This window comes from Callorhinus ursinus, unplaced genomic scaffold, assembly GCF_003265705.2.
Source record: "Callorhinus ursinus isolate GAN/ISIS: 27379988/994484 unplaced genomic scaffold, GSC_fseal_2.0 scaffold57, whole genome shotgun sequence".
NCBI classification, from domain to species: domain Eukaryota; kingdom Metazoa; phylum Chordata; class Mammalia; order Carnivora; family Otariidae; genus Callorhinus; species Callorhinus ursinus.
The window spans coordinates 4932650-4943677 of record NW_027397119.1 but is presented as its reverse complement, the minus strand read 5'-3'; the positions used below and the strand labels follow the sequence as shown (position 1 = coordinate 4943677).

The 11028-nt window shown below is 56.8% G+C and overlaps 1 protein-coding gene across 1 annotated transcript; it reads left to right on the top strand.

Annotated features, from left to right (window-relative positions):
- Positions 1 to 1011: 1011 nt before the first annotated feature.
- PHLDA3 (pleckstrin homology like domain family A member 3) lies at positions 1012 to 3937 on the top strand. The gene is made up of 2 exons (XM_025855187.2): positions 1012 to 1905; positions 3274 to 3937. The coding sequence occupies exon 1, from the start codon at positions 1448 to 1450 to the stop codon at positions 1823 to 1825; it is 378 nt and encodes a 125-aa protein (XP_025710972.1). The 5' UTR covers positions 1012 to 1447; the 3' UTR covers positions 1826 to 1905; positions 3274 to 3937.
- The last annotated feature ends 7091 nt before the right edge of the window (positions 3938 to 11028 follow it).

Below are 11028 nucleotides of genomic sequence, written 5' to 3'. Positions count from 1 at the left end.
GGCACGGAGGGAGGTTGATAGAATCTGCCAGAGGGGGTGCCACAAACAGGGTTGGGGCTGTGCTCCTGCAGCTAACTCCAATCATGGCCGGTCCACGTGGGCTGAGCAACCCGTCCCTCCAAGCGTGTGCTACGAAGAAGACTGCAGGAAGTGACCTCTCCAGACCACAATGGGGTTCCCCCTGTGCCTCCACAGGGAGGTTGAGTGACCTCAAGTTCCTCTGCTCAGTTCGCCTTGGCCTTTTTTTTTTTTTTTAAGATTTTATTTGACAGGGAGATCCAGAAAGCCAGAGAACACAAGTGGGGTGGGGGAGGGGGAATGGCAGTGGGAGAAGGAGAAGCAGGTACCCCGCTGAGCAGGGAGCCCAAGATCATGACCTGAGCCGAAGGCAGACGCCTCACGGACTGAGCCACCCAGTCGCCCCTCGCCTTGTCTTTTCTCTACGCGGCTCCCCGAACTGGGGATTCGGGTAGGGAGTAGGGCGGGGGGTCGCCCCAGCAGAGACAGCTGGGCAGCCTCTCTTTTTCCCTGCCGAGAAGGGGAAGAAACCCAACACAGGCTTGATTCCTACCCCCACGCCCCACCCCAGGATCGTCCTCGTTTTTCTGATTTGCACAATGCCAAGGGGGAGCTGGCCAAGCTGGGAGAGGGGGCACGGGCTGCGGGGGCAGGACACCCCCGGCCCGGGAAGCAGCCAGCAGATGTCTGGAGCCCACTCTGCAAGTCCCAGCCGGTGCACCGCGCGACCACAGAGCAAGCCCACCCCCTCTTACAAGCAGCGATCCTCTCATCTAGGAGACGCTCCCTGTCTCCCGCCTCCCCCACGATCGTCCCCTGTGTACAAGGCCTGGAGGAGCTGTGGTTCCAAGGAGCGGCAGACGGCAGGCCACGAGGCTTGGGCTGTTGGGTAAGCAGCCCCCCTGTCGGTACCAGCCGTCCCCGCCCGGCTCCCAGCGCCTCCAGTGCGTGACCGAGCCCCCGCCGCGGCCCCGCCCCCCGGAGCCCTGCCCCGGCGGGTGCGCGGCGCGGAGGGGAGGGCCGGCCGGGGCAGGAATGCGCGGCGGGCGGCGCAGGAGGCGAGCCGCGGAACATGTAAGGGCACATCCCTCGAGCTGCCGCCCAGCGCGCAAGCAGAGCCCAGCGGAGCCAGCGGGCGAGCGCGGAGCCAGTGCTCAGCCGGGCTCTCGGGCCGAAAAGCCGCGGGGGGCACCGGGCAGTGGCGGCCCCGAGCGGCGAGGAGGAGCGGCGGAGGGCGGGAGCGGGGGCTGCGGGCGCCGAGCGGGCGGCGGTGGCCGGAGGACTGCGCGGCTGGCGCACGGGGCAGTCGGGGCGCAGGTGGCAGGGCGCGCGGCCAGCCGGCCCCGGGCGCCGGAATCCGGCGCGGCCGAGCGGGGAAGGGCGCCGCGCCCACCGCAGCCTACAGCCTGCCCGGGACCTCGGGGCGCCCATGACGGCGGCGGCGACGGTGCTCAAGGAGGGCGTGCTGGAGAAGCGCAGCGGCGGGCTGCTGCAGCTGTGGAAGCGGAAGCGCTGTGTGCTCACCGAGCGCGGGCTGCAGCTCTTCGAGGCCAAGGGCACGGGCGGCCGGCCCAAGGAGCTCAGCTTCGCCCGCATCAAGGCCGTGGAATGCGTGGAGAGCACCGGGCGCCACATCTACTTCACGCTGGTGACCGAGGGCGGCGGCGAGATCGACTTCCGCTGCCCCCTCGAGGATCCTGGCTGGAACGCCCAGATCACCCTGGGCCTGGTCAAGTTCAAGAACCAGCAGGCCATCCAGACAGTGCGGGCCAGGCAGAGCCTCGGGGCTGGGACCCTTGTGTCCTAAACCGCCCCCGCCCCCGGCTTACCATCTTACCCTCACGCTGCGCACCCTCCCCACCACGTGGGTCCCAGATGTCAAGTCAGGTAAGCCCCTTGCGGACTGAACCCTCTTTCTCTCCTCTCTCCCTTCTCTTTCCCCTACGGAGAAAATGAGGGATTCCCACCAGCATGCCACTTCAAAGCTGAACCACGCTAGGGCCAACAAAGAGTAGGAGCTTAGGAGTCTGAGCAAGGGGGGCCAAGAGCTGGACATTCCCCTCGGGCCCCAGGCAGGAGGGCCCCATGTGACCAGGTGGCAGAGAGGGAGATGGGAGGGATGGGCCTCCCGACAGGTTGCTTCTGCCCTGGCTCGGGTGGAGGGAGGCTGGCCTGAATATTCCCTTGAGGCTTTCCCCACCATGGCTTTCAGGGAGCTGGGGAGAGGCAGGGGTGGGATGAACTGAAGTTTGCCCCTCCTTGTGCTAGGGTCAACGGTCTACATAGAAGAGTTTGAGCATGGAATTGGGGCAGAAAGATAGCCTCCTTCAGTTAGCAGAGTCATTAGGACTTGGGCACAGAACCCAGCTCCCCAGGTGGGGCCTCAGGGGGGGGGGTCTGACTCGGCTGGGCCAGGACTCCACTACCCATTCTTGACAGTGGGTATTGGGTCCTAGGGCCGAGCTGCTGGCAGACCTGGGGTGTTGGAGAGTGGGCCACTGATGCCAAGGGGGTGTAGGCCTGCCCACCTGCCCTTGAGTGCCAGCCAGTGCCCAGCTGGGCCAGAGGAGAAGAGGCTGGAGAAGGGACCGGGCACCTGGGGCAGGGGGGCAGGTGCAGGATGGGGCCAGGATTTGTTATTTGTGAGGTCTTAATCCTCCTCGAGTAGTAGGGCAGGGGGTGAGGGGTGGATTCGTGGTCAGGAAGGCCCAGGGGAGGGACCACGAATAGAACCCAGAAGCTCTGGCTCCCAGCCCTGTGCTCTCTTGCCCAGATGCCCCTCCCTCCCTGTGGGGACCAGGAGCAGGACCGGGGACGCCTTTATACCACTCAGGTTTTCATTTCTCTGGTGGACACCCATACCCCCCTGACCCTCACTACTGCCTCCCCACATTACCTCAGCCTCCAGCCCTCCAGCTTCCCCACCTTAACAGATAGAGTCCCAGGGCGCCTGGGAGCCCCCTCTGGTGCCATCTACCCCTTTGGCCCTCCTGTTGACTGTAGTGAGGGTTAGCTGAGAGCTTGGGCTGAAGGCAGGCGTGCTGTATTGAGAACTGACCCCTATTGGTCCCTCGGGCCTCAGGGGGGCTAGGAGGAAGCAGGTTCCTGTGTGGATCACGGTGTGTGGCACACATACTATTTTCTGCTTTCCCCTGCTGTGGAGAAGGTTGGGAAACCCTGGTGTGAAACAGCTCGTGGTGGATACTTACTCTCCCGGGGTCTGCCCCTGCCCTCACTGCTGTTCTTTCTTGCCAGCTCTCCTGCCCCTTTTGGCTCATGGGGCATGACTCTGCTCCCTGCGTCAAGGCAGAAGCCGTGGTCATGTGGAGGAGGCGTTGGAGCTGAAGGAATGGACAGGGCCCAGGGAGGAGGGCAGAAGGCCACGTGGGGCTGAGGATGAAGATTCAGCCCCTGGACACTCTGAGACTCTCAGGACATTCCCACCTCAGGGCTTTGTAGCCACAGGCCTGACTTGTATCTCACGATGGAGCGCGGGCATCAAAGCATCCTCTGCCCAGCGGCCCTGTCATCCGTCCTGCAGACTGCTGGTAGTCCCCAGCTTGGTGTCATGCCTGGAGGAGGACATTTCCCCGTGGGGTGCCCAGCCAGCGCCTCAGGACTCAGAAGGCCAGCCTGGTACCCAGAGGGGGAACCACCCTGGCATCACCTCTGGACTCACCTTGGTGGGAGGGAGCTGACCGGCCCCGAGGCCCACGCGTGGGGGTCTCCTGCTGCTTAGGTCCTTCTGGGACCCCCACCCATCCAGGCCTTCTCTTTGCACACTTCTTCCCCCACCTCCTGCCCATCTTCCCCCCACTGTGGTGCTAGGCCTGGAGGTGGTGGGGGTGGGGTGGGGGTTTGACCATTACCATTTCATGCCTATCCCAAAATGAAGATGCCCTACAAAGGGCAGTGACCACACTGTTTGCCGAGTGGAATTCTTTGCCCACAAAGACCCCAGTGCTTGGAAGTTCCCTCTCCCACCCCCGCTTTCCCATTCCACAGCCCATTCAGAAATCTCCAGCCTAGGGAGGGGGAGACATGGCAAACTCAGGAGGCATGACCTCGGTGGTCCTAGGAAGGAGGGACCGTCAGGACTAAGGGATGTCATAGGGGCCAGGTCGGCCTCTGTCGATCTTCTCCAGAAGGTCGTGCCACCCCTGCCATCCTGGGAGCTGGCTCAGCGTTCTGGACAGGGCTTGTCTCCCTGTCGTTTATATACTCAGGCTTTATACATTTGTACGTTTGTGCATAAGTACTCCTCGTGGGGTGGTTTAGGAGGAATAATTTCAGCGCATGAGAACCTGAGAGTTACAGAGAGCTAGCTGCCTGAGTTATACAGAAACTATTAATCGGGTAACCCTCGAGATCTTTCCATGTTGTGGCCAGCAGTTTAGGCTGCCCTCCCTTCCTCCGTGGTCCACCGCGTGTGGCCTTCCCTGTGGCAAAGCAGTGCCCTACTCCAGAGTCTCCAGAAGGAACACGGAGGCTGCGTGGCCCCCTTCAACAACTGGAAGTCTCTTTCATAACCTCTGTGCTTCCAACCTGCTTTGTTCCCCCATCAAATTTCTCCTGTTGTCGAACCAAAACCTCCTTGCCCTATGTCCCAGTACCTCAGAGTCCTCGGGATCATCTTTCTCATCTGCTACATGAATGACATCTCACAATTGAAAAAGAACTTAAAATTACCAAGGAATTTTTTTTTTTTTACAAATATCTCAGTTATTACCTCATTAGGCTTTATACCCGTCTCATGAATAGCTTGATCCCAGAGTGGCAAAGAAGCATCATCTTCCATGCCAACCCTGAGCAGTGCTGAGAAAGATCTGGGCTCCCCAACGTGCTGTGATCGATTGGTGATGTCTGCCATGGGCTGGGGAAAATGCCCAGGCTTATAGGGGGTTGTTGGGGGGGGGGGGGGGGGGGGATGGTGAGAAGAAGGTTGTCTGCCACCCCTTCCTTGATGGAGCCAGGAGAATGGGAAGGGGTTAGCTTCTCTATCCAATAAGACGACCTCTAAAATAGAATCCTTGCTCTTCCAATTGAGCCCGAAGGGTGACCAATGGTGGGGACTCAGACATGAAGGAAGAAAAGAGGTATCCAGGCCCTCCAAAGTGGGAGAGTGGGAGCAGATGGGAGTGGGATGCAAGGCAACCCAAACTTGTACTAAATGCCTCTTATAGGCCAGGCCCTGTGCTTGGCACTGGCGATCCCGGGTTGAGGAACAATCTGGCCCCTGCCCCGAGGAGCCCAGGGTCTGGGGTGGAGATAAAATGCCAGCTGGTGCCTGTAGAGCTGGGCTCTGCCCCCTGCGCCCAGCACTGGGTTGGCCTCAGGGGAGTTTCCAGGATCATTCTGGGAGCTTGGCAAAGGGCAACGGGGGTGCAGCCAGCCTGGGCTGTCAAGGGTAGGGGGCACACGAGGTGGAGGAGGAGGCCGACTCCGGGTTCTGGCACTCCCTGCTTTTCTGGAACCCAGCCCTGTCAGTTCCAACTATGCTTTGGTTCCTGCCCAAACCCAGCTTCGGTTTCTCCCCCTTGCTAGGAGAGTCCCAGCCCCTCTGAAGGATGTGCTGCGATTAGAACCCTTCACACAGACCCTGGAATGTAGTAGGCCCTCAATATACATTAATAGAGATAGGGTGGTTGTTGCCATGGGAAAGAACACTGCCTCCCATTTGTAAAAGTCCCGTAGCTTCCTGAAGGCTCCAGGAACTCGCAGCACAGAGACTGGGGGCTCACATGCTGAATTTAGTTTTTTTTTTAAGGATCTGTGACCTCTGGGGAGTGTTGTCTCTCTGCTGCTGTGGAGGGAGACACCCTGCTTCATGAATTCAGGGGTGTCTTCGCTGCTCCAGCAACTCCGAATTCTAAAAATGGAGCATAGGCCTTCACCCTAGGAATGCTTGGCTGGACCGCAGAGTAGGGTCAAGGCCTCTTCGGGGGCACGAACAGGCCCTGACAGTTCCAGCAGACACACATGAAATGGAAAAACCGCTCAGTTGGGCCTGAGGACGCCATAAGGCCAGGGAGGGCCTGCTGCCTTCTCTCCCCCTGGCCTCACCCCCGCCTGCTGCGTGAGTCATGGATGGGAAAATGAGAAAGGGCAAGTCCCGGCCCAGCAACTGGGAGGCCTCTGAGGCTAGGGGTAGGGAGACAGGGGAGAAGGGGATGGGCTTGCTCAGGTCAGGGTGAGCTGAGGCTGGGGCTGAGGCTTTGGCAAGAGTGAGCCTGTTGCGAGGGTGACAAGGAAGGCCAGCGCGAGGAGCCAGAATTGGAATCCACAGGCAGGTGGTGCTGCAGGAGGGAGTGGGGGTAGATCTATAGGGCCTTAGGGCGTGCAACTCTGAAATCTGGCCCTTCCCAGTAGTTGGGGATGCATAGGTGCTGTGGGCAGGTATCCTACGAGGACCAGGGGCCCAAGGGCCCTGGTTAGACTGTGTTTTGCTGTGCGCCACGCTGCTGCTCAGCGGCTCGGTGAGCCCTGGCTTGGCCTCCTCCAGTCTCTGCTCTAGTCTGCGGGCCATGGTCCTCCAGCGTGTTCTGTCCAGAATGTAATCCATTCTCCTGCTTAAAACCTCCAGAGGCTTCCCCACTGCCATGGAGGAAGTCCAGGCTCCTTGAACATGCCCTCTTCTCAATCAGGGCTCTTTCTCGTGCCTGCCCGCACAGTCTGCACACATGGGGCCCCTGCATGCCGCCACCCCCATTCCAGGCCGGCAAAGCCCGCCCCGCACTCCTGGGCCTTTGCACCCCCCTCCTTCGGCACATTTTTGCATTGTTGGCTCACCACCTCAGAGGAGCCTCCCCAGCTCTGCCTCAAGTCCAGGCTGAGTAACCACTCTCTCCTCTGTGTGGCCATAGCTCTTCCATTAGTCACCCTGCGTGCCAGTTGGCTTCCTTGTCTGCCTGTCGACTAGACCGTCAGCACCTGTCATCTGCATATTCCTGCTCCCTCAAAGTGTCTGGTACACAGCAGGTTCTTAATGGCAAAGGGTAGATCGAGCTTACTTTGTGCCAAGCACTGATCCAAGAACTGTTCAATTATTGAATCATGTAATGCTCCAGCAACGCTGTGAGGTCGCTGTTAATTCTTAGAACTCCCATGTTTTCCATTAAGATACTGAGGCCCAGAGAGGTGAAGTGATTTGTTCAGAATCACACAGCCACTCTTAAGTGGTGGAGCCAGGATTCAGCCAGGTCAGTGGGATTCTAGCATATGCTTTTAACCCAGCACCAGAGGATTAATTCTCACCTGATGAGTGAAGGAAGGAATGGAGGAATGAACCCACAGTGTCACTGGGAGAAAGATGCTCAGGAGCTGAGAGAAAGGAGTTAAGCCCAGAGAAGTGGGGAGCCCGTCTTTGGGCTGGGGCGTGGAGGAGCTGACAGCAGCCAGTCCTTGAAACAGTGGTGTGTCTCACTATAGGAAAGGATATGGGGAGGTGTCCTGTGGGTTGGGAGGAGGTGTCCTGGGGCAGGACTAGTCTGGAAGAATGGAGAGACCCAGAGTGGGAAGGTACAGTGAGAACTCTGAGGGAACACATAGTTTTCCAGGCTGAGTGCTGGTCCCGTGTTGGCCCCAAATGCTGTTTGTCTCATGATCTGGGTACAGGGCTGCCCCATCCTGCATACCATGCTGCAGAGAGCAGGGCTCTCAGCTCAGTAGATATGACCCTGTGTGGCAGCAGGCCCTGTCCCTCACACCTAGCTACGGCAACCAATCATTCCAGTTTGCCTGGGACTCTCCAAGTTTAAGCATGGAAAGCTCTGTGCCCCAAGAAACCCCTCAGTCCTGGGCAACTTGGGACAGTGGGGCACCCTATGCCCTTCCTCAGGGACGGGAAGTACGGCCGCTCCCACTCTCTTAGCTCACCAGTCAGCTCTGCCCACAGCTCTGCCCTCCAGTGGGGCCATGGAAGAGTCCAAACCGGGAGCAGCGGTGCAATGGCCCTGGGGCATCAGCAGCCTGGACTCAGGCAGCAGCAGAGGTTTCTGCTGTCCTTAGAGGGGACACCAGGCCCCTAGCTGCAGGGAGGAAGGAGAGCCAGGTGTCTTTGGGGGCTCTTCAATCATCTCTGCTTCTACCAGCCCCCAACCTCAATGTAATTCAATTCATCTCAACCTGGCCCTTTGTTAAGCACCTGGTTTCTGCTGCACAGGTACAGAGGCCTGTCCAGTCTCCCAAGATCATCGAAACAGAGAAGGCAGCAAGGGAAGGGAGGGGACGGTCAGGTGGGGACAGAGCTGTGACGGGTGGGCAGGGGATGCAGGGGGTCCTTGGGATGGAGGATAGAGTTCTATCAGAGAGAGGGGGGGAGGCAAGGCCTTCCAGGGGTAGAAATGACCTGTGCACAGGTGCCAGGCTGGACAATGTGGGGTGGCACAGGCAACACAAGTAGGTTTGCATAGAACCTGGAGGTCCAAGAGCTGAGCACAGAGGAGGTGGGCAAACTCGGAGCCTATTGACCGGCGGGGGTTCTGAGCTTCTTTCACTGGCAGCAGGAGTCTGTCACAAGGCTTTTGTTCTTTTTTTTTTTTTTAAGATTTTATTTATTTGAGAGAGAGAGGGAGCGCGGGGGGGGGGGGGGGTTGCGCTACAGAGGGAAAAGCAGGCCCCCCGCTGAGCAGGGAGCCTGACTTGGGGCTCGATCTCATGACCCTGGGATCATGACCTGAGCCAAAGGCAGATGCTTAACAACTGAGCCACCCAGGTGCCACAAGGCTTCTGTTCTTAACACATACACACCCTTTTATTTTTATTACAAAAATGTGTTCGTTGAAGAAAAATGTGAAAGGACAGCTCATTATGAAGAAGGAAACAAATATCACCTTTCATGTTTCCATCTGGCAGAGATAATCTTTGTTAACATTTTGGTGTATTTCCCTCTACATTTATTTCTATGCAAATAGATATGTGATATATCATTATTACATATGATATGTGATTATTTTTCACACATGGGGTCATGCATTTTTTTTCTATTATATACAAGGTGGTAATAAATGTTGGCATATCTAAACCTCTGTGTCTCTGGTTGTTTCTTTTCTTTTTCTTTCTTTTTTTCCTCTTATTATTTTGAAGTCAAATTAGCTTTCCTAAAGTGGAATGGCTGGGTCCACCCTGGAGAGCAGGGGAGGTGCAGTGAGCCCTGGGTTTGAGAATGGGTGTTGGTGGTGGTCTTGGGGAAGGGAGACCCTGGGAGCAGGGAAATCAGTTTGGAAGTAACGAGGCCTAAGAGCCACGGTGGGAATGGAAGGGAAAGATGGGAACCAAGGAGGAGACAGTGCCTAGTTAGTAAATGCCCACTGTGGGGCGGAAACTCATGTCATCCATGTGGAGGTATTCAGGTAGCAGTGAAAAACACTTATGCTCTAATCACAGACCTGAGTGTGAATCCCTGCTGGGTCTCTCATTAGCAATGTTATTTGGCACCCCATTAAAACAGGAAGGATAATAGCCTACTCCCTAGGATCATGGTGAGAATTAATTGAGGGAATGCCTGTAAAGTAGATAAGGCGCAGAGATAATGCACAGTAAGCGTTTGTTACTACAGTAGTGTGATAAGCCTCCCCTTGACCTTGCTCTGCCTAAGCCCCATTTAGAAAGCTGCCTGTAACGAACAACTTAAACTGGCAATGCTTGCCCATGCTTTTACCTGATACCAACCCTAACTTCCACGAAGCATGGCCTAAATTGGGCTAGACTTACATCTCTTCAGGATAAGTGTCCATCTTACAGCCCATGAAACTCACATTCAGAGACATGAGAAGTCAGCTGCAAGTGCAGACTTGGGCCTCCCAACTCCGGGACCCACAAAGTTCTCGTGACATCCTGGTGCCTCTTGGTGTTGAAACTTCCCGGTTAGAAGTGAGGATGGAGACAGCAGGCGATGCTCCAGCAAGATTTCTTTGTCGTCCGAATGCACTGCGCTATCGTTATCTTCACCAGCACCGCTAAACGGGCTCCACTCCAGTGGCTCAGAGCCCTTCACACACAGAAATGCCCTTTCCCCTGCCAGGAAGGAGAGGGCAAGTTGCACAACTTGTCTGAATTCACAGAGCATGTCGCACACCACGCCAGGAGGAGAACATGGGAGTCTGGCCCAGGCCAGCCCCAGGGAGCCCTTGGCTAACTCCCCATTGCAAAGGAGTTGAGCCTCCATGCTTACCCAGACAGCAGAGGTAAACAAACTGCGCTCAAAAAGCGACTCTAAAATGCCGACAGCATCTATTAATTATACTTGACTGCGGTGCTCAGGGCCGCCGTTTGGAGCTTTTGGCTATTTGTGCCAAGAGAGACTTGAGACTCTGTGCTTACCCCACTTCCAAAACACATACGCCCAATGGCTGTTTCTCACAATCTGGGTGGTCCATCTTGAGGGTCCAGCCCAGAATAGTTTATTTCTCCAGCAGAACAAAACATAACCCTCCCCCAGCAAGGTCTCTGGAAGCTCCACTCCCCACCATCTTCACCTTTCAATCCTGGAATGTTTACCATCACCCTCTGTGTTTCTTTCCAGTGCTCTGGCTCTCAAGGAATCTTCAGGTGTGATCTTGTATTATCAAAACAGGAAAAGCTTGGAATATTTCCTGCTAGATAAGATGGTAAATCTAAGACCCAGGGAAGTAAAGCATCCTCTGCAAGGTTGAGCCATGGTCCCTGAGTGAACACCCAGTCTGAAATTAGATAGACGAATGTTCCTAGCTGGTCATTCTGTTGCAGGCTTTGGCATGCATGCATCTGGGCCACTTAGGAGTTTAGGGAGGGGACAGTCTCTCAGCTCTTTCTCCTTGGCCTCTACTGGCTACCTGGGGGCTCCTCTCAGCTAGCCCACAAGTCCTCTTTGCTGTCAGCACCCACTGCTCGCCTGAAATACTTGCAATGTAAAAAGTAATGCTAAGACCAGGGATGCCTGGGAGCATGCAGGGAGACCTGGGTCCACCTTGCTTTGCCCAGTGCCTCCTGATTCCCAGATCCACAGCCATGAGGTCTACCTGCATGGTTTGG

What these genes read in the sequence shown, in the direction of transcription:
- PHLDA3 (XM_025855187.2), top strand. Translation starts at nt 1,448, where the DNA reads ATGACGGCGGCGGCGACGGTGCTCAAGGAGGGCGTGCTGGAGAAGCGC.